Source organism: Phyllobates terribilis, unplaced genomic scaffold (assembly GCF_046119375.1).
Source record: "Phyllobates terribilis strain yellow unplaced genomic scaffold, ASM4611937v1 Scaffold_1__5_contigs__length_1240528914, whole genome shotgun sequence".
NCBI classification, from domain to species: Eukaryota; Metazoa; Chordata; class Amphibia; order Anura; family Dendrobatidae; genus Phyllobates; species Phyllobates terribilis.
Genome location: NW_027362761.1, coordinates 310,792,049 through 310,819,623, shown reverse-complemented (window position 1 = coordinate 310,819,623; position 27,575 = coordinate 310,792,049). Strand labels below are relative to the sequence as shown.

General features: G+C 42.2%; 2 protein-coding genes across 7 annotated transcripts in view; one reads left to right on the top strand and one right to left on the bottom strand.

Annotated features, from left to right (window-relative positions):
• Nucleotides 1–343: 343 nt before the first annotated feature.
• LOC141259104 (derlin-2-like) lies at nt 344–27,371 on the bottom strand. 4 transcript variants are annotated; one of them, XM_073674614.1, is made up of 7 exons: nt 27,130–27,344; nt 26,939–27,004; nt 3,927–4,000; nt 3,297–3,390; nt 1,355–1,556; nt 1,154–1,244; nt 344–502 (listed from the first exon to the last, which is right to left on the bottom strand). In XM_073674614.1, exons 1-7 carry the CDS (start codon nt 27,217–27,219, stop codon nt 400–402), a joined length of 720 nt encoding a protein of 239 aa, XP_073530715.1. In that variant the 5' UTR covers nt 27,220–27,344; the 3' UTR covers nt 344–399. The 4 variants fall into 4 exon arrangements, with proteins under 4 accessions (XP_073530715.1, XP_073530724.1, XP_073530732.1 ...); XM_073674623.1 differs by having other exon boundaries at nt 1,355–1,550; nt 27,130–27,343; XM_073674631.1 differs by lacking the exon at nt 26,939–27,004 and having other exon boundaries at nt 27,130–27,371.
• LOC141259090 (solute carrier family 2, facilitated glucose transporter member 11-like) overlaps nt 26,167–27,575 on the top strand; it is a 219,241-nt gene continuing 217,832 nt past the window's right edge. The window contains exon 1 of one of the 3 annotated variants that reach the window (XM_073674600.1): nt 26,167–26,294. The gene's annotated coding sequence lies outside the window, so the exon portion shown is untranslated. The remainder of the gene's footprint in view (nt 26,295–27,575) is intronic. The other 2 variants (XM_073674584.1, XM_073674594.1) reach the window with 2 other exon arrangements.

Genomic DNA, 27,575 nt, shown 5'->3' with positions numbered 1-27,575 from the left:
CTGATTAAAAACTGACTAACTGAATCCTTCTAAGCTCTATGTGCAAAAAGGAGGTCAATTTTTCCTGTATGAGTCATAAGTCACTTCAGAAGTCCCTGGCAGGGGGCGGAGGGGGCAACTGGGTCAGGATTTGGAGAGGGGAATGGTTTTTGTAGGGACGAGAGATTTCCTGTTTCTACATAGAGTAGAGAAAAGAGAAGAATTTGCTGGGTAGAAGGGCAAAATGAGCAATTGTAAGTACACAGTGCTGTATAATATGATGATTGCAATATATTAAGAGGATAAAAACTTGAAAACTGATTGCCACATTGTACTGCCTCACTCGAATGCACAAGTCCAAAGCTTAGAAAAATCATTTATTTTAAGATATGCAGGAAATTTGGGTTTAATACTGTTACTTTACTCAGCATGAGGTGGCTGGCCATTGACCCATTGGTTCACAATATCTTCTGGTAAAGGGTTGTAATTGGGGTCCATGTGAGGCTCATCAAATATCTGTTTCCTGCGGAAGACACACAGACAAAGCTGTTCATGGTAATACGCTGAAGAGTTCCTGGTGGTAATTCTTTCAGAAGGTAATGGAACTACCTCGCTTAAGAAATCCTGCACAACTTTTATGACATTGGTTTTTGTAAAATGCACTTATTAAACGAATCCTTATTTCCATGCCACATATTGGTTTAATACGATGGAATACTCAGTACAAGATGTTCTGATTTTAATGGGTTCTCCACTACATTTGTAATGATTACAAAGAGTAAAGCTCTTCATTTAAAAAAACAAAACAAAAAAACAAGCAGTACTTACCAATTGAATCATCCCCACCACTACCGCTCCAATTTCTGCTGGATCATAAGTGATGTGGTGATTGCCCAACCACCAGTCACTTCACCCTGCAGCCAATCTGTCGCCTCAGCGGGCAGGTGATGGGTGGTCTGGACAGCATCAGTGTGTGTGTGTGTGTGTGTGTGTTGGATTCTGGTGGTATTAGGTGTATTTTTTTTTTTATAAGAAGGATCGCTACCCTGTGGTTAACACTGAAAAGGTTTCATTCTGCTCGTGTCTATTCTTTCATCAACTTATTAACCGAACTATCGCCAGCTTAGGATATTAGCAAATTGGGGACGTGAGGACCCATCGTTTTCATACTCACAGAATTTCTGGAGTAACTAAGAGCCTCATTCCCCCTGGTTGGTTTGGGAAAACATCTTCAAGAAAGTAATAAAGGTGCCCAGCTGCAATGCCTGAAACAGAAGAAAAACATTTTACATACAACCTAAAATAGGGCCACCTCTGAACACATGTTAAAAAAAAAAAATAAAAAAAAAAAGGACCTGGAGGCCATGTATTTTACCTAGAGCATCCACAAGGATGGAATCGCCCACTAGTATGGAGAAAAGTAGAAGTACCCAGGGCATGTAAGGGGCCTGAACTGTCAGAATGCCAAGAATATTGATTCGGACATAAGGATTTCGGCGGCACCAAACGTATACCAACATCAGAGTAAAAGCCTGGCCCATGAAGGAGAGATCAACTAAAAGACCAAACACCTGTTTCTTGTTTAGGACAGAATTGGAAAATGTAGACAAATAAAGGAGTCACTGGCTGCTGGACTAATATACATTTATTGTTATAGCTACAGTAATGATGATACCTAAAGAAAATGTATAGGTTCAGGAGGACCGAGACGAGACAGTCCTGAGAAATCAACAGCTACATGAACCTGTATAGTCAAAGGAAGCCTAAAAGGATTATTGCATGCTGAGTATTTATTCTCAGTCCTTCTGTACAGTATTCAATGGGTCCATTTATAAAAGGGGTTATTCCACTACCAGCATTTATTATCCACAGGATAGGTGAGAAACATGATCATGGGGGTCCCCGACCACATGTTCCAGAGGCATTTGAATAGAGTCAGTAGTAGTCTTATAGCGCTGAGTGCAGTGCTCCAGATCAATGGGCTTCTGATCCCTATTCTAGTGATTAATGGGGATACCAGCAGTCAGATCCACAAAGATTCTGCATTCATCCTCTCTCCTGTGAATAGGTGATAAATTTGAGAGGGGAGAATCGATTCGCAGCACTCTGGTCCATCGGCCAGGTCACCAATCTGTGGTTGCGACTATCCTGGCAATGCCGAGAGGTAGTGAGTTTTGCAGGCCTCGTCCAGCAGTCACAGATTACCGACCTGGCTGATGGATGGGAATCTTGTGAATCGATATCCCCATCTCGAAGTGATAAATGTTTTAAAATCTGTTAGCAGGTTTTTGCTATGTAATCTGAGGACAGCATGAGGTAGGGTTTAAAACACAGATTTCAATTAAGGGTCACATGTCCATCTGTGTGCTGTTTACTTATTTTGAAGGTTTTATCACCTTGTGATTATCATTGTCTGGACTGCATGAGCTACTGCAGCCTGTGCATTCTAGTCTGACTTCTCCCCCTTCTGTGATAAGCTGCTCACTGTCTATAGCCACTGTACATAGAGAGCCTGGTGTGGGCGGGGTTAGCTTCCTCAGCTCTGCTGCATAGCTAAATCTAAGAACTCTGTGTCAGAACTGCTTCCCCCAGTAATCTAAGTGATACATTGTTGGATCCAGGGCCTCTTTGCCTACATCTTGCTGCTCTCAGATGAGGAAGCCGAAACCTGCTGGCAGATTCCCTTTGATAAAATAATATTTTTATTTCATAGAATTTTTAGCCAAAACCTATAAGGATACAGCCAACAAGTGATAATTGCTTTTCTTTCACACATATTGGCATATTTGATTTGTTGTGGCAAAAAATGTATTAAACTTATTTTTCTTGACACATAGATGATGATGCATAGTGATTATGCTACAATCAAGCTTCCAATTCAAAAGTGAAAATATGGCTTTTTCCTGTTGTCGCTCCATGTCAGGGTCCAAAAATGGCATTTATAAGGCTGTGTTCACAAAATGTGATCATGTTTTTTTTTTCTGCAGTTTTTTTTACGCTGTAAAATTGCCACATTTACTGTGTTTTAGAAAACTACAGCAAAAAAAACAAAACGTATCACACAAATTATGAACCCTATCTGGGTCATGTGAAACTGGTCTAAAACTAGCTTAACACGGTAATACAACCATTTTAAAGTCCCTAGTATCGCAGCAAAACCTCACCACAAGCTTTTCCACTAACCCAAACTTGGATCATGGTTCTAAGAGTATTGAAGTTTCCTTATTCCTCATTTACTAATATGTGGACATTTCTAGGATCTGAATTCTTTTAAAAATTCTCAGTATCTGCGACAATTTAAAACAACAAAAGGATACTGTAATGATGAGTCCTCCAAAGAGAAACATGAATACAAAATCTGCTGTGCGCCCCCTGAAGGATGTCTCTTCCAACATTTTGCAATATCTGTACCTGGATAGATGAAATATATGTAAAGGAAACTAACAAAACCAAAGTAACAATGCATTTCACTTAGTGTCTTCTATATTGTCACATTATTAAAGAGGTTGTCCACATCTATTAACATTGCCCCATCAATTTAAATTGTGGCAACAAGTCTTTTTGTAATTACCTTGCGTGTTCTTTATTGCCTATCACTGGCCGCTCACAGGCATCACGGCTCTGGTATCCGCTGATGTCACGTCAAGTTCCGTCTGCAGCTGGGCGCGACCAAGTGATGCGCTCCCCTTGATTGATGGGTTGTGGACGGGGGTTCACCACGCATCACAGTCCAGCATCCACCGTGCACTTTCCCAACGAAAGCAGAGGAGAAGGAAAGCGCCCGGTGGATGCAATAAAGAACACGCAAGGTAATTACAAGAAGACTTGTTGCCACAATTTTTAAATCGATGGGGGCAATATTAGTAGTGGACAACCTCTTTAAAGAGAGCAACATGTACTTCCATGTCATATTTAGTGTGTGGATCCCTTTTATAATGTGAGGATACGTAAAAACCATGTTGAAAAAAAAACTGAAACCCAGCTCTCCAAAGTACAGAAAATTGGTTACTAGTCTCCAAATCTGTGAAAAGAAAACATTACATTAATATTTTAATGTTCAGAGATGTTAAAAAAAAAAAAAAAAAACTATTAAAGGGAATCTGTCATGAGGTTTTCGCCTCCTAATCTGAGAGCAACATAATGTAAGGGCAGAGACCCTGATTCCAGCAATGTGTCACTTATGGGGCTGTTTGCTGTAGTTTTAATAAAATAGTGATTTTATCAGGCTTTGTATAATCTCCCCTCCACCTCTGATTGGCTGCTTATGCACAGTGTACACAAAGCTGCCAATCAGAGATGTAGATGGGGCTATACAGAGCTCCGCATTCTGAGAACTGGTTGATCTACAGCAGATAAGACATTTTGTCAAAACTGAAGCCAGTAGCCCAGTTAGTGATTCATAGCTGGGATCCAGATCTACGCCCCTACATCTTGCTGCTCTCAGATAGAATACCTAAAACCTGGTGACAGATTCCCTGTTATGTTTACTTGCTGAATATTCACTGATTACCCTCTAATTTTTACTAGTCGAATCTGAAATTCAGCCTTTAATGGCCATGGTTTCTATGTCTTGGCCACCAGATCCAGAGTTGCAAAATGGTTGGTTCTTAGCCCCATGCACAAAAATAATAAAAGTCCCTGATAACCCCTTTAAATACCTGGCACTTTAAAGTTTCATTGTCCCTAAAGAATGAAGGAAACCGCAGCCTAACCTGGCAGTCTGTGCCAATACCTATTCAATTTTCAGGGACTCCAAACACATTTATGTCGTGTGGGCACACACAGTTTAGGCAATAATATTAGCATAGATTGACTCTTAATTCTGGGACTCGGCTTGCCATGTGACATTTCCTTCAAAGGTAAGTTGTTTGCATTGTTATCTCTTACCAATCACCTTTTTTGGACACTTTAGCCTGATTTAAAATCAGAATCAGCAAATCATGTTTAAAGTCAAACTGGAAAACCAAAAATGAATAAGTATTAAATGATTATATCAGATTTGAAGTATCTAACATTAGTATTTGTGTGTAATAATAATAATTTTTATTTCTATAGCACCATCATGTTCTGTGGCACTTTACATTAGAGAGGGTATTTGTACAGACAATAAAGACATAAGAGTAAACACATTCAACAGATACCTAGAGGAGTGAGGACCCTGCTCGCAAGCTTACAGCCCATGAGGAAATAGGGGAGACACGAAAGGTAAATGGTAAAAGGTGCCTGTATCATATGGTCAACCATCAATATAATAAATAGGGTATTCACATAACGCTGCATGAACCGGTCACCAGCCAGTACCTGTGTAAGTGCAGATACAAACTGCTCTTAAGTGCATGGAGGGTTTGTTAACAGATGCTATGAGGGGCCTGATTTGGAAGAACAATTTGTAAGGGCAAACCTGGAATAGTTACATAAGTGAGGTGAGACGATAGGCCAGACTAAAGGAGTGCAATTTTAGGGCACACCTAAAACTGTGGGTATTCGGAATTAATCGAATTGACCGGGGTAGTACATTATTATTATTATTATTATTATTATTATTATTATTTATTATTATAGCTCCATTAATTCCATGGCACTTTACAGGTTTAAAAGGGGTATACATAGCAAACAACAAGTACAATAATTTGAACAAAAACGAGTCAGTGACTGGTAGAGGAGGAGAGAGGACCTTGCCCGGGAGGGCTCACAATCTACAGGGGATGAGTGAGGATAGAGTAGGTGAGGGTAGAGCTGGTCGTGCAGCAATATGGTGGAGCGAGGGTTACTCAGGTTGTAGGCTCGCCTGAAGAGGTGGGTCTTCAGGTTCCTTTTGAAGGTTTCAACAGTAGGTGAGTCTGATGCTTTGGGGTAGAGAGTTTGAGAGTAGGGGGGATGCACGGGAGAAATCTTGTATGCGATTGTGGGAAGAGGAGATAAGAGGGGAGTGGAGAAGAAGATCTTGTGAGGATCGGAGGTCGTGTGCAGGTAAGTACCGGGAGACTAGGTCACAGATGTATGGAGGAGACAAGTTGTAGATGGCTTTATATGCCATGGTTAGGGTTTTGAACTGAAGTCTCTGGGCAATGGGGCGCCAGTGACGGGATTGACAGAGAGAATAGGCCGGGTATTAGCGGGGCGACAGGTGGATTAGTCGGCAGCAGAGTTTAGGATAGACCGATTAGTAGAGAGTTGCAGTAGTCCAGTCGAGAATGAATAAGAGCAACAATAAGTTCTTGCAGAGTCAAAGGTAAGAAAAGGTCGAATTCTAGAGATATTTTTGAGATGTAGGTGACATGAGCGAGCGAGTGATTGGATGTGGGAAGTGAAGGAAAGATCTGAGTCAAATATAACCCCAAGACAGCGGTGGTGTTCTGCTGGGGGAGTAATGGTAGAACCACACAAAGAAATTGCAATATTGGGGTTGCGAAAGTAGAGGGGGGAAACACAATGAGTTCAGTTTTTGACAGATTCAGTTTTAAATAGAGGGAGGACATGATGTTAGAGACGGACAATCACTGGTATTTTGTAGTAATTCAGGTGTGATGTCAGAAGACAATGTGTATAATTGGGTGTCATTAGCATACAGATTGTACTGAAAACCTACTGATGATTTGTCCAATAGAAGCAGTATATAGGGAAAAGAGAAGGGGACCTAGAACTGAATCCTGGGGAACTCCGATGGTAAGGGGAAGAGGAGCCAGCAAAAGATACAGTGAAGTAGTGGTCAGAGGTAAGATGGGAACTAAGAGAGAGCATTATTCTTGAGCCCGATAGAGCGGAGCATAGTGAGGAGGAGCTCTTGATCCACTGTGTTGAATACTGCAGAGAGATTGACCATTAAATTTAGCTGTTAGTAGATCATTAGAGACTTTAGTAAAGTTTAGTGAGGTCAGTTTCAGTAGAGTGTAAAGAGTGGAAACTGGATTGTAAAGGTTTAAAGACCAGCATTATCTGAGAGATAGTGGATTAGATGAGAGTGAAAAAAACATTCCAGAAGTTTAGAAATGAAGGGGAGATTAGAGACAGGTCTGTATTTAGCAGTGCAGTTCTTGTTGAGGGATGTTTTTTTAAGTAATGGGTATATACTGGCGTGTTTGAAGGAGGAGGGAAAGATTCCAGATGAGAGAGGTTAAATATTTTAGTTACCGTATATTCCGGCGTATAAGACGACTTTTGAAGACTGAAAAATCTTCTGTCTAGTCTGGGGTCGTCTTATACGCCGGTAATGCTTTTGAACTTTCAGAAATTGACATGCGGGGATACTCTGGGGGTGTTAATAAGCTGCCGTGGCCGTATCCCTGCCATGTCGGAGTTAATATAAGGTGGAGGGAGTTAAAATACGGCGGCGGTAGGTCCAGACAGTCAGCGCTTCTGTGCTGAAACTGACACATCGCTGCGTATTCCCAGCTCCGGACACAGCGCAGGGCTTCTGTGCCGACAGCTTTCACTTGTCACAGAAGCGCTGCGCTGTGTCCGGAGCAGGGAAGTTCGCATCGCTTCTGTGACAATATATGAAAAGCCGGCAATTCAGCAGCGGCATAAGCCGGCACCCGACAATTTAGAATAGAAAGAATAGAGAATCACACATAGATTAGATAGATAGAAACATGTCAGTCACATATATATGAAGTACAGTGACAGTGTTGCTTACTGTACTTGTCATTTAGTGTAAAGGATTTATTAAAACAAATATTAGTGTTTTCATGCACCGTCTCTTTAAAAAAGCCGGCCGGCAATTCAGCAGCGGTACCCGACAATTTATAACAGAAAGAATAGAGCATCACACATAGATTAGATAGATAGAAACATGTCAGTCACATATATATGAAGTACAGTGACAGTGCTGGTAACTGTACTTGTCATCTAGTGTTAAAATAACGGATTTATTTAAAAAAAAATTGGCGTGGGGTTCCCCTTAATTTTAGTCTCTAGCGGAGGTTAAGCAGACGGCAGGAGCAGATGTTTGAAGCCTGGGAAGGGGGTAATACCCACGGAGCTTCCCAGGCTACTAATATCAGCCCCCAGCTGAATACCTAGCCTTTACTAGCTATTAAAATGGGGGATCCCAAAAAAATGACGTGGGGTCCCCCCTATTTTAATAGCTAGCAAAGGCTAGGCAGACAGCTGGAGGCTGATATTAATAGCCCAGGAAGGGTGCCATGAATATTGGCCCCCTCCCAGGCTAGAAACACCAGCCGTCAGCCGCCCCAGAAATGGCGCATCCATAGGATGTGCCAATTCTGGCACTTAGCCTCGCTCTTCCCACTGCCCTGTAGCGGTGGCAGTGGGGTAATAGGGTTGGGGTTGATGTCAGCTTATAATGCCAGCTGACATCAAGCCCAGGTTAGTAATGGAGAGGCGTCTATAAGACGCCCCCATTACTAACCCCATAGTCAAAGTTAAAAGAAAACACAAACACCCAGAATAAAGTCCTTTAATTGAAATAAACACACAATTCTTTATTGTTCTAAATTAAACCATACTTACCATCACGCCCATTCCAGCTGAAGCCAACGATCTCCTGCAATAAAAGTAAAATAATAAAGCAACCTCATCCTTACCTCTCCATGGTTCCCAGGACGGGTCCAGCTCTGCTACATCGAGATGACAAGCGGGACCGCAGCAGAACGCTGCCATCCAGCCTGTCATCCCGCAGACACTGAGAAGCGCAGGCATGCTTGCGCTCCTCAGTGTCTGGCTGTGACGGCATCCAGATGAGCCGACAATGAACTCAGCTCACCTCCTGGACGTCCGTCACTGACAGCGTGGGAAACTTCTACTGCGCATGCGGGGAGCAGGAGAATTTTCCCACGCTGTCAGTGACGTGCATGAGGTGAGCCGAGTTCATTGGACATGATCTCGGCTCATCTGGATGCCGTCACAGCCAGACACTGAGGAGCGCAAGCATGCCTGCGCTTCTCAGTGTCTGCGGGATGACAGGCTGGATGGCAGCGTTCTGCTGCGGTGCAGCCTGTCATCTCGATGTAGCAGAGCTGGACCGGTCCTGGGAACCATGGAGAGGTAAGGATGAGGTTGCTTTATTATTTTACTTTTATTGCAGGAGATCGTTGGCTTCAGCTGGAATGGGCGTGACGGTAAGTATGGTTTAATTTAGAACATTAAAAAATTGTGTGTTTATTTCAATTAAAGGACTTTTTTCTGGGTGTTGTGTTTTTTTTAATTACTTTACTAGAAATTCATGGCGGTCATGTCTAATATTGGCGTGACCCCATGAATTTCAGGCTTAGGGCCAGCTGATAATGCCAAGCTGGCCCTAACCCCTTTATTACCCAGTGAGCCACCGCACCAGGGCCCTGGATGAGTTGGGTACAGCGCCAGAAGATGGCGCTTCTATGAACGCGCCATTTTCTGGGGTGGCTGCGGACTGCAATTTGCAGCGGGGGGGGGACCCAGAAAGCTTGGGCCTCCCTGCGCTGCAGATTCCAGCCCCCAGCTGCCTAGTTGTACCTGGCTGGACACAAAAATAGGGCGAAGCCCCACGTCTTTTTTTTTTAAATTATTTCATGAAATAATTAAAATAAAAAGGGCTTCCCTATATTGTTGTGTCCGGCCAGGTACAAATAGGCAGCTGGTGGTTGGGGGCAGCCCGTTCCTGCCTGCTGTACCTGGCTGGACACAAAAATATGGCGAAGCCCACGTCAACATTTTTGGGAAAAATTAATTACAAAATTAATAATAATTTAGGGACTGCATCTTTATTAACCCCTCAATTGTCATTTAGTGTTAAAATAAAGGATTTTTTAAAAAGAAAATTGGCGTGGGATCCCCCATCATTATAGTCTCTAGCGGAGGTTAAGCAGACGGCTGGGGCAGATGTTTGAAGTCTGGGAAGGGGGTAATACCCACGGAGCTTCCCAGGCTACTAATATCAGCCCCCAGCTGAATACCTAGCCTTTACTAGCTATTAGAATGGGGGACCCCCCCAAAAAATGACGTGGGGTCCCCCCTATTTTAATATGTTTATGAGTGACAGTTTTCCTGCTATATACCTGCATGTCATAAGAATTTAAATTAAAAAAGGACCATGTTAAATTCAAATCTGTTTTTTTAATTTTTACCGGTGTTTGGTATGCGTTGGAAAAGGGGTAGTCTTATACGGTGAATATATCCTAAACTCTATATTTTAACAGGAAAGTAGGGGGGTCGTCTTATACACCAGGTCGTCTTATACGCCGGAATATACGGTAGGTAAGTTGTGACAGTCTGGAAAAGTGACTGAAGGAATTGTGACGGAATAGGGTCACTGGTACACTTAGTAGGGCGAGAAGATGTGAGAAGCCGGGTAACCTCTTCCATGACCGGTGCAAGAGGGAAGAGAATGCATGATATTAGGGGATTGAGAGAAAATTTCCTGTTGGGTATGGTAAATTTTTACTTTGAAATAATTGGCCAGATCGTCAGCTCTGACGTGGGTTTTGGGACCTGAATTCTTGGACTGAGAAGGGAATGAAAAGTCTTGTCTGACTGCTGGATTCATGTTTCACTAAGAGCCAGAAGATTAAGGGAGTTTGGAAGGAAAAAGTCATGGATGTAGGAGAGTTTCTTAAACACTGACCTTGAGTTCCAGAGGATACAGTTAAAGGGTACAGGAGGCATGCAAAGGAATGTTAATGAGATTTGCAGGGTTTCTAAGTATAGCAGGGAAGGAGTTAAAGTTACTATTACAAGAAGTGCCTGGATTGGGGGAGATATCTCCTGCAACTAGAAGAAAGAGAGGGTAGGAGAAAGGGGTTAATATGGATGGTGTGCATAGAGTGCGTGAAAGGATGGTAGATATGAGTGACTGCAGTAGTTAGAACATAAATCCAATACGTAAGAAGAGTTGTCTGCAGCGACCACAGGAGATAAGATTCTTAAAACCTGACGTTTATTTAGCCATCATGTTAAAAAGCACAGAGATGCAGAAGTAAGCAATCCCAGTGCAGGGAAATAGTCCTACGCTTTTCAACCTACACATTCTTAGTCATGGGAACCAGGACATAACGGGGTGAGCTGAACATTTTTCTTAGAACATAAATGGTACAAATACATAGGGTGAATACATTTTGCAGTATAAATGAAATGGAAACAAGATTGTTTGAATGTCTTGCATATCTTACCTGTCTCCTGCCCTGTCCAACTGCCATATTTAATTGCCCTGACACTTTGAAAAATATGGCACGTTGATAAAATCTGCACAAGTGCCATCGCCATGGCTAGGTCTAAATATATAGGGAAGTTTGTGCTTCGACCTAGCACTAATTTAACTCGTTAACAATCAATCAACTAACTTAAGACAGCAGGAGACAAAATGCAGAAACAAACAAACTTGCAGACCAACATGGATCATAAACTGAGCAATTGAGATGACCTTACTGCTGTTATGATCTGCAACAAGTACGAAGGAAAGATAGGGGAAAATTGTCCCTACAGTAAGACTAAGCTGAATCCCTACGATGTAGCGGGCTGACTTCCTAGCGAGCAGACCACCCGCCTTAGTCCTCGGCTAGTCTGAACGAAGACATACCATAAGGGGAGGGGTCCCTAAAAGAACTAAGGACTGGGACAAAAATGGGACACCTTCTAAACAGAGAAGTTGTTGCAGAACACAAAAGGCAAACTGGCAAAAAGGTACTAGAGGTCCCAGAAGGACCAAGCGAACTGACAGAGAAAGGCACTGAAGCACCTGGCTAGAGAAACAGTCAAACACTGAAGTCCAGCACAGCAAAAGGGCGGAGCTGGAATATAAAGGCAGATGGTCACGTGAGAGACTGCAAACCATCAGCAGGATACCTAATTACATTATCATCCCATTTTTACTCCTGATGAACCTTGATTTACACGGGGAAACGCGTCGAGGAATGTGGAATCCCTATATAATATACTGGGAAGACAGTGTCCCTGCATATTAAGATGAGTAACTATTTATGCACTTTAACTCTATATGCACTTTATCTGAAATATCTACAACTGTAGTGGGGGGTATTGCTTCGTCTGTGCATACTTCATACTATATGAACCTTTTTTTTTTCTTTTTTTTTTGCAAGTGAACCTGCTGTTATATCCCAGCTTGGGGAAGTTATTTATCTATATATTAGTTTGTAATTTTGGAGTACTACTATTACCTGGTGATTATACTGCTAACTGCAGCTAGTTATTAAGCATATTCACATTAACAGGTGATATGCTGAGATGAATTGGAAGATTCATGAATCATCTTATATTGTACTGATGTCGCCTCCACAGGGGATCTTTTTTGAATCAAAATAAATTAGTAATATATTCTAGCGGTACTCTTAGTGGCTAATCTTGCTATTATGATCTATGACTGTTATATAAGAATAGGCTTTTGTGAAAGACTCTGAATGATTGGGTCTCTCTGGACTACATGTCGTCTTGTTAGACGTTATAGCCTATATCTTGATGTCTTTCTATATATCCATCTGAGCTAACAGCATTTGATCATCTTTTCGCAAATTTTATGTCTATTTCTATGTTATACAGTATTTGTTTGTGTGCCTTAACCCCTTAATAACATCTGACGTACTAATACGCGTCTGTGCCCTGGGACTTAAGAGCCAGACCCGTATTAGTACGTCATGGCGATCGCGCGCGCACACAGGCTGTGCGGGCGCGATCGCCGCCGGGTGTCAGCTGATTGTCACAGCTGACACCCGGTACTATGTGCAGGGAGCGGTCACGCACCGCTCCCAGCACATTAACCCCCGCGATGCTGCGATCGAAGTCGATCGAAGTCGATCGCGGCATTGCGGGGGCAAGGGGAGGTGATCGCCGATACTCACCTCCTCTTCCGGCTTCCAGCGCAGTCTGCAAAGGCTTCCCGGGTGTTGCCATGACGACCCGATGTCGTCATGACAACATCCGGGTCACCAGAGAGCAGGAAGATTGCTTGGACATGCGCAGTGCATCTCCAAGCAATCTTCACACTGTGCACTTCTGACAGCCTTCATGGCATAGGGATGGTGCTCCATTCCTGTGCCATGCAGGCGATCAGAAAAAAAAAAGTGAAAGTCCCAGAGTGGGACAAAGTAATAAAGTGTATAAACTGTGTGAAAGTGGAAAAAAAAAAAAAAAAAAATGTGCAAAAATATTATAAAAAAATAAAAAAAATAATACACCAAAAATAAAAATATAATGTACCCATCAATAAATATTATTATAAAAAAAATAAAAAAAAAACAATAAAAGTACACATATTTGGTATCGCCGCGTCCGGAACAACCTGACCTATAAAACTGTCCCACTAGTTAACCCCTTCAGTGAACACGGTAAAAAAAAAAAAAAAAAAACCAAGCAAAAAACAATGCTTTATCACCATACCGCCAAACAAAAAGTGGAATAACACGCGATCAAAAAGACGCATATAAATAAAAATGATACCGCTGAAAACGTCATCTCGTCCCGCAAAAAACAAGCCGCCATATAGCTCCATCAGCCGAAAAATAAAAAAGTTATAGCTCTCAGAATAAAGCGATACTAAAAAATATTTTTTTCTATAAAATAGCTTTTATTGTGTATAAGCGCCAAAACATAGAAAAATTATACAAATGTGGTACCGCTGTAAACGTACTGACCCGAAGAGTAAAGCTGCCTCATCAATTTTACCACACGCGGAACAGAATAAAAAAAAAAAAAAAAAAACAATTCCTGAATTGTTGGTTTTTGTTTATTCTGCCTCCCAAAAATCGGAATAGAAAGCGATCAAAAAATGTCACGTGCCTGAAAATGGCACCAATAACAACGTCAAGTCATCCCGCAAAAAACGAGCCGTCACATGACTGTCTGCCAAAATTTGGAAAAATTATAGCTCTCAAAATATGGCGATGCAAAAACTAGATTTTACAAAAAATGCGTCTTTTAGTGTGTGACAGCTGTCAGTCATAAAAACCCCATATGATTCTGGCATTGCTGTAATCACACCGACCCGAAGAATAAAGTCGTCTAATCACTTATACCGCACAAGGAACGGCGTCAAAAATAAACTCTTGAGTTAGGATTGGGCTAGGGTTAGGGCTGGGTTTGGGGCTAGGGTTGTGCTGGGGCTAGGGTTGTGCTGGGGCTAGGGTTGTGCTGGGGCTAGGGTTGTGCTGGGGCTAGGGTTGTGCTGGGGCTAGGGTTGTGCTAGGGTTAGGGCTGGGGTTGGGATTTTTTTCAAAAGTAAGAAAAAAAGATGACGATATGGCGACTAGTGTTGAGAGCAAGTGCTCGCTACTTGAGTTTGCATCGGGTGCTCTGGTATGCATTTAGTATCGTGGGTATTTGAGTGACATGCTCGAGTCTCTGCCCCATATGCTTCGCGGCCAAAAAACTTTACGGGGATTGCCTGCCATGCACGAGCGATCCCCGCATGTTTTTTTTTGGGTGTCTAATAACCGTGAAACATGCGGAGCAGGGACTCGAGCATGTCACTCGAGCACACGCTGTACATGGTGCATACCTGAGTACCCGATGCAAACTCAAGTAGCGAGCACTTGCGCTCAAGAATAATGAAAACTTATTCAATATGATGACCTAATGTAAACAAATAATGTGCCGTACCTCTGGGTTCAAAATGTTCACTATACACCTTAATAAAATCTTTGAGGGGTATAGTTTCCAAAATGGGGACACTTGTGGGGGAGCTCCACTGTTTAGGCACATCACGGGCTCTCCAAACGCGACATGGTGTCCGCTAACAAATTGAATGGAAAATCGGCTCAAATTGTTAGCGGACGCCATGTTGCGTTTGGAGAGCCCCTGTGTGTCCAAACATTGGAGCTCCCCCACAAGTGACCCCATTTTGGAAACTAGACCCCCCAAGGCACCTATCTAGATGCATAGTGAGCACTTGGAACCCCCAGGTGCTTCACAAATTGATTCGTAAAAATGAAAAAGTGAAAAAAAAAACACTTTTTCATTTTTATGAATCAATTTGTGAAGCACCTGGGGTTCCAAGTGCTCACTATGAATCTAGATAGGTGCCTTGGGGGGTCTAGTTTCCAAAATGGGGTCACTTGTGGGGGAGCTCCAATGTTTGGGCACACAGGGACTCTCCAAATGCAACATGATATCCGCTAACAAATTGTCGGCTCAAATTGTTAGCGGATATCATGTTGCATTTGGAGAGTCCCTGTGTGCCCAAACATTGGAGCTCCTCCACAAGTGACCCCATTTTGGAAACTAGACCCCCCAAGGCACCTATCTAGATGCATAGTGAGCACTTGGAACCCCTAGGTGCTTCACAAATTAATTCGTAAAAATGAAAAAGTGTTTTTTTTTTCACTTTTTCATTATTACGAATCAATTTGTGAAGCACCTGGGGGTTCCAAGTGCTCACTATGCATCTAGAAAGGTGCCTTGGGGGGTCTAGTTTCCAAAATGGGGTCACTTGTGGGGGAGCTCCAAAGTTTGGGCACAGAGGGGCTCTCCAAACGCAATGTGGCGTCCGCTAACAATTTGAGCCGATTTTCCATTCAATTTGTTAGCGGATACCATGTTGCATTTAGAGAGTCCCTGTGTGCCCAAACATTGGAGCTCCCCCACAAGTGACCCCATTTTGGAAACTAGACCCCCCAAGGCACCTATCTAGATGCATAGTGAGCACTTGGAACCCCTAGGTGCTTCACAAATTGATTCGTAAAAATGAAAAAGTGTTTTTTTTTTCACTTTTTCATTATTACGAATCAATTTGTGAAGCACCTGGGGGTTCCAAGTGCTCACTATGCATCTAGAAAGGTGCCTTGGGGGGTCTAGTTTCCAAAATGGGGTCACTTGTGGGGGAGCTCCAAAGTTTGGGCACAGAGAAGCTCTCCAAACGCAATGTGGTGTCCGCTAACAATTTGAGCCGATTTTCCATTCAATTTGTTAGCGGATACCATGTTGCATTTAGAGAGTCCCTGTGTGCCCAAACATTGGAGCTCTCCCACAAGTGACCCCATTTTGGAAACTAGACCCCCCAAGGCACCTATCTAGATGCATAGTGAGCAGTTGGAACCCCCAGGTGCTTCACAAATTGATTCATAAAAATGAAAAAGTGTTTTTTTTTTCACTTTTTCATTGTTACGAATCAATTTGTGAAGCACCTGGGGGTTCCAAGTGCTCACTATGCATCTAGATAGGTGCCTTGGGGGGTCTAGTTTCCAAAATGGGGTCACTTGTGGGGGAGCTCCAATGTTTGGGCACACAGCAGCTCTCCAAACGCAACATGGTGTCGCTAACAATTTGAGCCAATTTTGCGTTAAATTTGTTAGCGGACACCATGTTGCATTTAGAGAGCCGCTGTGTGCCCAAATATTGGAGCTCCCCCACAAGTGACCCCATTTTGGAAACTAGACCACCCAAGGCACCTATCTAGATGCATAGTGAGCACTTGGAACCCTCAGGTGCTTCACAAATTGATTCATACAAATGAAAAAGTGTTTTTTTTTTCACTTTTTCATTGTTACGAATCAATTTGTGAAGCACCTGGGGGTTCCAAGTGCTCACTATGCATCTAGATAGGTGCCTTGGGGGGTCTAGTTTCCAAAATGGGGTCACTTGTGGGGGAGCTCCAATGTTTGGGCACACAGGGACTCTCTAAATGCAACATGGTGTCCTCTAACAAATTTAACGGAAAATCGGCTCAAATTGTTAGCGACACCATGTTGCGTTTGGAGAGCCGCTGTGTGCCCAAACATTGGAGCTCCCCCACAAGTGACCCCATTTTGGAAACTAGACCCCCCAAGGCACCTATCTAGATGCATTGTGAGCACTTGGAACACTCAGGTGCTTCACAAATTGATTCATAAAAATGAAAAAGTGTTTTTTTTTTCACTTTTTCATTGTTACGAATCAATTTGTGAAGCACCTGGGGGTTCCAAGTGCTCACTATGCATCTAGATAGGTGCCTTGGGGGGTCTAGTTTCCAAAATGGGGTCACTTGTGGGGGAGCTCCAAAGTTTGGGCACACATGGGCTCTCCAAACACAACATGGCGTCCGCTAATTATTCAAGCAAATTTTACAATCAAAAAGTCAAATAGCGCTCCTTCCCTTCCGAGCCCTGCCGTGCGCCCAAACAGTATTTTTTCCCCAAATATTGGGTATCTGCGTGCCCAGGGGAAATTGCACAACAAATTTTGGGGTCCATTTTTTCTTGTTACCCCTGTGAAAATAAAAAAAATTGGGTCTAAATTAACATTTTTGTGAAAAAAGTTAAATGTTCATTTTTTTCTTCCACATTCAAAAAATTCCTGTGAAGCACCTGAAGGGTTAATAAAGTTCTTGAATGTGGTTTTGAGCACCTTGAGGGGTGCAGTTTTTAGAATGGTGTCACTTTTGGGTATTTTCTGTCATAAAGACCTCTCAAAGTGACTTCAAATGTGATGTGGTCCCTAAAAAAATGGTTTTGTAAATTTTGTTGGAAAAATGAGAAATCGCTGGTCAACTTTTAACCCTTATAGCTCCCTAACAAAAAAAAATTTTGGTTCCAAAATTGTGCTGATGTAAAGTAGACATGTGGGAAATGTTATTTATTAACTCTTTTGTGTGACATATCGCTCTGATTTCAGGGCTTAAAAATTCAAATTTTGAAAATTGCAAAATTTTCAAAATTTTCGCCAAATTTCCGTTTTTTTCACAAATAAATGCAAGTGATATCGAAGAAATTTTTCCACAATCATGAAGTACAATATGTCACGAAAAAACAATCTCAGAATCAGGGGGATCCGTTGAAGCGTTCGAGAGTAATTACCTCATAAAGTGACAGTGGTCAGAATTGTAAAAATTGGCCCGGTCATTAACGTGCAAACCACCCGCGGGGCTTAAGGGGTTAAGGCAATATTTTAATGATATCTGGTAAAGGTTATTTTTTATGGGTTTTTTTATGTGAGATACAGATGGTCACGTAACCGCAAAACACAAGATGGAAAAAACAAACAGGAGGGTTCTAACAACTGCAGTGTTCCCCAACTCCAGTCCTCAAGAGCCACGGATAGGTCACCTTTTCAGGATTTCCTTAGTATTTTCCAGGTGATAGTTGCAGAACCTGCACAGGCCATAATTCCATCACCTGTGCAATACTAAGGAAATCCTGAAGACATGACCTGTTGGTGGCTCTTGAGGACTGTAGTTGGGAAACACTGTCTTACAGCATCAGGGAACAAACTCAGTAAGATGAATGAAATCTATACCGTTAATACAGGCTTGCAGAGATGGGAAGGAGGATGCAAGCTTTAAAGGGTTAAAAACAGCAGATGAATGAAATATATACTATTAATAGATGCTTGCGAAGATGGGAGTGACAGATTGCTGGAATCAGTGACTGTATCTTGCAGTATGCTACTGTTAGATTCGGTTGCAAAAACCTTGGTGACAGATTCACTTTAACTGGAAATCTTTGAATGAGTTCATGCTGGCAGGATGACATTGTCTCTGGAGTCGTTCTCTTTCTTTACAACTTCATCTTGTCCAGATGCTATGATGAGTTTTCTCATCCACAGCTCATCTCTGCAGACTTCCATCTTCTCCGGTCTTCTGCAGCACATCCCGACACGATACCCTTAGATAGGAGTGTCATTATAATGCTCCTAAATAAAAATATCTGCCCTACGCTGAGCCCCTAAATAAATAATTGCCCCTCATTATATTTCCTGCACAAAATATGACTCCCACACTGTCCCTCTTCTGGTACATGCCCTCCACACTGCCCTCTCCTTTCTATACTGGGCTCCCTCTTCACACTATCCTCTCACACTGTGTCCCCTCTATAGGGCCCAGTCTCTATAATGTGTCCCCTCTTCGCACTCCCCCTCCTTAGCATACTGTCTCCTCCTGGCTGTGCCCTTACATTGTCACCCCAAGCTAGTAGCCCCCAGCACTACTCAGTCTCTATTCTGTGCCCACTCATACTTTTCTCCCCCCATACTGTTTCCTCACACCAGTTCCCTCAACAGTCTCCTCACACTTTTCCCCCTCCCTCCTCATACATTTACCCTCTCACTTTCCATACTGCCAAGACTCCCCATATTGTATCTGCACCGGTCCTTTCCTAGATCACCAAACTTGTGTCCTCCACAAACACAGAGTATATACCCCCACAGTAAATACACCCCCCCACACACAGAGTATATACCCCCCACAGTAAATACACCTCCCCACACACACACAGAGTATATACCCCCTACGGTAAATACACCCCCCCCACACACAGAGTACATACACCCCACAGTAAATACCCCCCCACACACACACAGAGTACATACACCCCACAGTAAATACCCCCCCACACACACACAGAGTATATAGCACTTACCGCCCATTGTCTTCAAGCTTCTGTGCGAGTGACGTCAACAGCGTGATCACATGACCTGATCATACTGCTGGCGTCGCTCTGACCCGGAGGTCAGAGCTTCAATTGTACTCGTGTCTGTGTTAACTCTGTGTCCGGGGCACATGCCCCCGGCTGCCCCCCCCTAGATACGCCTCTGTGTTAACCTGTTAAATGTCTCTGTCAATCTCTGACAGCTGCATTTAACATGTGCCGGCATGGGGGAGCGTCATTCAATGGGCCCATCGGCGCACCCGTGACGTGATCACAGGTCGCCGACGGGTTGCTATGAAAGCCGGAGGACTACTGAAGACCCCCGTGATTGTCATTACGGAGCTCCTTTAAGAGTTCAAATCACCCACTTTTCCCCAGTAAAAATGAAGATATATATATAAATATGTAGTATCACCGTGTTCAGAAAAGCCTGATCTATCAAAATATAAAAATAATTAACCCGATCAGTAAACACCGTAAACCAAGAACATCAAAATTACGTTTTTTTGTTCGCTGCAATACCACAAAAAATGCTGTAGCAAGCGATCAAAACATCACATCTATCCCAAAATGGTTTCAATAAAAATGTTGTCTCGCCCCACATACAGTAAAATAAGACATCATACAGCTTAATCGACTGAAAAATTAAAACGTTTCAGTTCTCGGAAAATGGCGAGACAACACCCACATTTTTTTTTTTGCAAACTTCTGATTTTTTTCACCACTAAAATAATGAAAAAAACTGTAATCGTACTGATGAGCAGAATCATATTGCGAGGTCATTTTCACCACAAAATGTACAATGTAAATGTAAAATCACGCCAACGGTATTTAAATTGTTGCAAGGGGGTCAAAAGATCCCCTTAATAACCATTGGACCCCCACGATGAAAATTGCGGGTCCCGATGGTTACCATGGTACCCTAAGGTCATGTGATGACCCCAGGGTACGGTGGCCTGTGAGACCAGTGATCAAAAAAACAATTGTACATGTCCCACAGTGAAAAAGTGTGAAAAAAGTAAAATAAAATGTGTAAAAAAAAAACCACAAAAAAAGGCGCACACAAATCACGAAAAGTCGTTTCGCCACTCAAAATGCAGCGTTTGTGATAAAACAAAAATAAACAACAAAAAAGTACACATAATTGGTATCGGCATGGCCGTAATGACCCTCTAAAACTGTCACATTATTTATTCCGTATGGCAAACGCCATAAAAAAAAAATAAAAAAAAACACCAAAAATGTCGCTTTTTCATTATACTGACTCACAAAAAAGTGAATAAAAAGCGATCAAAAAGTCATATGTAAAAAAAAAAAAATGGCATAAATGAAAACGCCAAATCGTCTTGCAAAATACAAGACCTAATATGGCTCCCAGAATATGGAGATGCTAAAACAAATACATTTTTGTAAAATATTGTTTTTAGTCTATAAAAATAGCAAAGCATAGAAAACAATATAAATCTGGTATCGCTGTAATCGTACCAACCTGAAGGACAAAACTGTCTTACCACTTTTACCGCACGGTGAATGGCGCAAAAAATAAAAGTGATAACTGACTTACTGTTTTTTGTTCATTCTGTGTCTGAAAAATCTGAATAAAAAGCGATCAAAAAATATTATGTGCCCCAAAATGGTACAAAAAAAATCTGCAACTCATCCCACAAAAAATATGCCCTAATACAGGTCTGTTCGCCAAACAATAAAAAAGTTACAGCTCTCAGAATATGGTGACAAAAAAACGACTTTTTATATAAAAAAAAACATTTTTACTGTACTATAGCTGCAAAATCTAGAAAAACATTTTGGTAACTAGACCCCTCAAGGAATGTATCTACATGTGTGGTGAGCAAAAATGGGGTCACTTGTGGGGGGTTTCCACTGTTTAGGCACATCTGGGGCTCTCCAAACGCAACATGGCGTCCACTCTCGATTCCAGCCATTTTTGCATTAAAAAAGTCAAAACAGTCCTCTTTCTCTTCCGAGCCCTGCCGTGCGCTCAAACAGTAGTTTTCCCCCACATATGGAGTATCGGCATGCTCTGGAGAAATTGCACAACAAATTTTGTGGTCCATTTTATCCTGTTACCCTTGAGGCCTAAGGTTGTGAGTTTGACTCTTTCCATTTAGAACAGGGGTCCTCATCTTAAGGCCACGGCCCCACTATTAGTATTTGGTGAGTATTCGGTCAGTATTTTTTCTCAGAAGTGGGAGCCAAAACCAGGAGTGGGTGATAAATGCAGAATTGGTGACTTGTTTCTATTATACCTTTTCTCTGATTGTTACTCACATGGTTTTGACTCCCACTCCTGAAAAAAAAATACTGACCGAATACTGACCAAATACTGATAGTGGGGCCATGTTTGCTGCATTTTTTCACCCATAGGAAGTAATGGGTGGTCAAAAAAACGCAGCAAAAAACGCAACAAAACCTGCATTTTTTACGCAGCTGTTTTCCTGCCAGAGGAAATTAGCAGCAGATTTGCAGCAAAAAAAAAACACAACGTGTGTGAACATAGCCTAAGGCTCATGGCTGCCTGCAATCTCAGCACATCAACGCTCTCTAGGTATAACAGTCAGTTGTAAGCCGCACAAAGTGGAGGAGTAACCATGAAAAGTCTGAAGTGTAATGGATCTGTGACTGCCTCCTCCTTCTTTTCTGTTGATTTCATTCCCCTCATTGTGTAGCCAGTTCCTTGGCCACTTTCCGCACCATCTTACTCAGCGCTACATAGCCATTTCCCACATTTCCGCTTCCAGCTGCTTGCTCCTCTACTCTCAGTATGCACCTTACACACATGGCTCCCACAAACCTGCTTTCTTCCACATTTTCCTTCAATCATAGGTTTTTAGTGATGGGAAGATGGGTCATAACAATGACAATTTTACACAATTATGGCTACATGATTATTCCGGCTGTACTCACTTTCATATCAGGCGGTGAGTGAGGTGTCACATCTTCAGGTGTCTGCTAGGTGGCCTACGTGATTGGCAGGTATTGGGCACCTGAAAAGTTTGTTAGAACAGATGCATAACATCTGCCAAAGGCGCATTTAGCCCTGTAGGTATCTGACACCTCCAAATACAAAAGTGAGTGGAGCCATAATATTCCTTTAAAAATCAATCTGACTTAATTGTAAGTTTTACATCATTTGGAAAGCCGTAAAGGACTATCCGGCTCCAAGCACTTCCGTATTTGGAAAAGAGCATCGCTGGAACTCTATTGGCACGTATCATGTACCTGTCCTATTCCAAAGACTAGGACTGGTGGGTGATACCCGCAGACCATGTACACATTCCTGCAGGCATCTGTAGACAAGATGTGACATACAGAAATGAGCAGAGCAGAATAAGCCTTTAATGACCAGTGACAGATATACAGTGTTAGTCATTGATAGCATCGCTATGTGTGGAAAGTGTTCAGGAGTTGAGCGTTCTCTATTCACAGCAAGCGAGGGCTGTTTTTTATAGTCTGCAACTGCCTTCAGCTCCTGGGACCAGAGTTACGGTAACTCAGATCCCGGCAGCTTTACCCCATTGATGCTGACGTCAATTGCGACTGTGACCGCTGAAGAATTAGGGTATGTTCACTTGTGAAAAAATGCTGTGTTGTACAGTACCAGCAAAGTAAATTACATTTTTACAGTCTCGTTCATACGCTGCATTTTTTTTTCCTTGTATTTTTTGAGCGGCTGGGCCTTTTTTGAAATCCACAGCATGTCAATTCTTTAATCATTTTTGCAGCTTTTTTTTTAGTCATTCAAATGAATGGAAAATAAGACAAGTAAAAACAGCGTTTTTCCTGCCAACACTCTGGCTTTTGATGCAGAGAAATCCGCAGCAAAATGCAGCGTGTGAACATATGCTAAGTTAGTTGGAACTTCTTGTTTTTAGTTGTTTCCTGTCCTCTATTAGTTATGTGGCTTCTTTGATTTCTTCACATAAAATGTGGCTCACGAACATTTCTCAGCTGAATGTGTCTCTCAACATAAGAAAGGTTGGGGACCACTGATTCAGAGTATAGTAAATTATGGCATGTACAGATGCTTCTCACAAAATTAGAATATCATCAAAAAGTTAATTTATTTCAGTTCTTCAATTCAAAAAGTGAAACTCATATATTATATAGAGTCATTACAAACAGAGTGATCAATATCAAGTGTTTATTTCTGTTAATGTTGATGATTATGGCTTACAGCCAATGAAAACACAAACATCATTATCTCAGTAAATTAGAATACTTTATAACAACATCTTGAAAAATGTCTTTAAAATCTGAAATGTATGTTCAGTAAATGCACTCAATACTTGGTCGGGGCTCCTTTTGCATCAATTACTGCATCAGTGCGGCGTGGCATGGAGGTGATCAGCCTGTGGCACTGCTGAGGTGTTATGGAAGCCCAGGTTGCTTTGGGTCTGGTGTCTCTCATCTTCCTCTTGACAATAGATTCTCTATGGGGTTAAGGTCAGGCGAGTTTGCTGGCCAATCAGTGATACTGTTATTTTTAAACCAGGTATTGGTACTTTTGGCAGTGTGGACAGGGGCCAAGTCCTGCTGGAGAATGAAATTTACACTCCAAAAAGCTTGTCGGCAGAGGGAAGCATGAAGTGCTCAAAAATTTCCTGGTAGACTGCTGCTTTGACTTTGGTCTTGATAAAACACAGTGGACCTACACCAGCAGATGACATGGCTCCCCAAACCATCACTGATTGTGGAAACTTCACACTAGACCTCAAGCAGCTTGGATTGTGGCCTCTCCACTCTTCCTCCAGACTCTGGGACCTTGATTTCCAAATGATATGCAAATTGCCTCTTCAGAGAAAAAGAGGACTTGTACTCTATAGCACCACCTATTGGAAGTAGCAATCCTACAAGTCACAATCAACCCTTTAACGAGTCGTGCAATATGACTTAGGATAAAAGCCAAATTAGAATCTCAATTTGCAAACACGGTGTTTCGGGCTGTTGGCCCTCGTCAGTGCAAAGTATGAGAACTGATTTGGCTAGGTGAGAGGCTCTGGACTGAGGTCTAAGGGGTAATGGTTCTCCTTATGGAGAGTGACACACCAGCTCTGGCACGTCAAGGTAAGGAGGCTTATTCGCCATGCAATGCTCCTCTGGGAAATTTAATATGCAAATTGCCTCTTCAGAGAAAAAGAGGACTTGTACTCTATAGCGCCACCTATTGGTAGTAGCAATCCTACAAGTCACAATCAACCTTTTAACGAGTCGTGCAATATGACTTAGGATAAAAACCAAATCAGAATCTCAATTTGCAGACACAGTGTTTCGGGCTGTTGGCCCTCGTCAGTGCAAATCTCCATAAGGAGAAAAGCTACCCCTTAGACCAAATGAAATGCAAAATTTACTTTATCTGAAAACAACACCTTGGACCACTGAGCAACAGTCTCCTTGGCCCAGGTAAGATGCTTCTGGCGTTGTCTATTGGTCATGAGTGGCTTGACACAAGGAATGCGACACTTGTAGCCCATGTCCTGGATACGTCTGTGTGTGGTGGCTCTTGAAGCGATGACTCCAGCAGCAGTCCACACCTTTTTCTACCACACTTTTCCCTTCTTTCAACTTTCCGTTAATATGCTTGGATACAGCACTCAATGAACAGCCAGCTTCTTTAGCAATGACCTTTTGTGGCTTACCCTCCTTGTGGAGTGTGTCAATGACTGCCTTCTGGACATCTGTCAAGTCAGCAGTCTTCCCCATGATTGTGGAGCCTACTGAAACAGACTAAGGGACCTTTTTAAACGATTCGGAAGCCTTTGCAGGTGTTTTTTGTTAATTATTCTAATTTACTGAGATAATGACTTTTGTGTTTTCATTGGCTGTAAGCCATAATGATCAACATTAACAGAAATAAACACTTGAAATAGATCACTCTTTGTAATGACTCTATATAATATATGAGTTTCACTTTTTAAATTGAAGAACTGAAATAAATTAACTTTTTGATGATATTCAAATTTTTTGAGAAGCACTTGTATATCCTGAGTTTGACATTTTGTGAAACCAGACTGCATTTCATTACCATTTATCTAACATTTGTTTTAAAAATGCAAGGCCAAGAAAGTTACTTGCTTCTTATCACTAGCATGTATGAAATCTAAACATTACTTAGAGAAATAGCTACGTATTAGGCCATTTGATTTGGGGAATTCTTCTGGCTGCAACACGTGCGTATATAATTTGTACTGGAACTATAAGACCAAGGAAGAGGGATAACACCAGGCAGGAGTTCGTGGCTGGTGAGCCTTTGATGACTTATCTTCCTGTTCCTTTCCCAAACTCCTCCAGGATGGGATCAGCCGAGCTGAGTATTTCATTATCAATTTATAATTACTTTATCTCTTGTGGTAAGGCCGAGAGCCGCTGCGGCCAGGTGCTGCTGTGGTTTTCAGACTGCCTATATAACAATTATTAGATTTTGCAGGGGTAGCAGCTGTTTCATTCGCAAAATCAAATGATTGTTTAATAGGAAACTTGAAAACTACAGGAGCACCTGGCGGCTGCGGTTCTCAGCTGCATCGCGGCCGCGACATGAATGCTTCTCCTGGCCTCACCCTTATACTTTTTACACACTTATACCTTTATGCTGCAATACATTTTTTAAGTATGTTATTGTTGACATGGCTTGAAACATTGATTTGTTCATTAGGATGATTCATAACTCCTCAAGATTTAAATCCCTGCCCACCCATGGCTGGCCGATGGCAGCGTGATTGTGAAAGAAAATTGTGCGGCAAGTGTGTGGAGTTTCTGCCGCATGCAACCAGCCAGCCTTGTGTGATCTCCCCCCTAGGCTACATTAACACATCCGTGTCTATTTTTACATCTGTGATAAACACGCTGTTTGTCTCTCATGTGATTTTTGTATTACCTCCTTGTTGCATTTGTTTTTTTCTCACCCTTTTTTTTTCGCTGAAGCAGGTAGACCGTCTGATCTTTTCTATATTCTAGTCTTTTTACCATGGATCAGTGAAAAATGGATGAAACTCTGATGGATCTCTGAATTACAAAGTATGTATCCTGTTTTTCATCTGTGTTATACAAATCCCCTTAAATTTTAATTGGTGAGTCTGATCCGTAAAAGGATGAGAATAGGTTATTTCTTACTTTTGGAAGTGCAAAATATGTCTAGGGAGTCAAGGGCCCCTATACATATTAGAATATCAGTCAAACCTGTCGATGTCAGCCACTTATTGGATGGCTTAATTCTTGCCAATATTCTGCACTAAACCATGCCCCCTCTGCTAACCCAGGCCCATTTGTCTAGTGAGGAGTGAAAAATTTATCAAAAATATAGCAAATATAGTGAAAACGCATGTATACCAGAGATTTTTTTATAGCAAATTTAGCCAGAAATTTGGCACATTAAGCTTAATTAATTATCCCCAGTGTGTATGGGAACAACCTGGTTGCCCCCTCAAGGTCTGCATTTGAGTGGAAGTGAAAACTCTACAGATTTTGTGCAAATTGTGCTATTTTTGATAAATGTGGGCTCAATATGCTTGCTCTGCTGATTATAGCGTGCTTTTTATAAGATATACAGATAAGTGTTTGGCCAACCTGACAGTTCACAGACTGGTTAACAGTCATTGACCAGTAGTCATATACCAGTAGCCACACTGTGTTGCACTTCCAGCTGTTTCGTAGTCACTTACCTGAAGCTTTTTGAAGATTAGATCCGGGTTAAAATAAATTTGCAATGGACTGACCAGTTCCATTTGCTGCAGAGGAGAGGGTACAAGGACTGAGGTCAGATAGTGGACAATTTGAGATGACATATGTTGATTACATCTGTGTCAGTGCACTGAAATCTCAGATCTCAGGATTAACCCAGGAGGGCACTTACCACAGCAGCAGTGGTGATGAGGCAGGCTACGGTGTAAGCTCTGGTTACGCTTGGGATGTGCTGATAGGCACCCCCACCATTCTGAGCCATATTGTTGCCCTTGCCTGGTGCCCAGTGATAGTGTAGCAGCTGTTAGAGTCAGGTTCCCAGTGACAGTCTCGTTCTTCCTCGTCTTGTGCCAGTTTCTCCTCCCACAGGGAAAGTATGTGTGGCTTTACTTTAGATGTCAGACAGGTTGCTTCCTTTGCGTCCTATTTAGTAAAGTGAATCCAGGAGGCTCTGAACAAATAGATCTATCCAGCTCCAACATTTCTGAAGGCAACCTGCTGCTGCTTTGTGCACATTCCAAGTCTGCCATGTTGGATGCAGGAGAGGAGCAGAAGCTTGGTTGTTCAGAATTTGATGAGGATTTTGGCTTCCCTTCATTAAAGGGAATCTGTAACCCC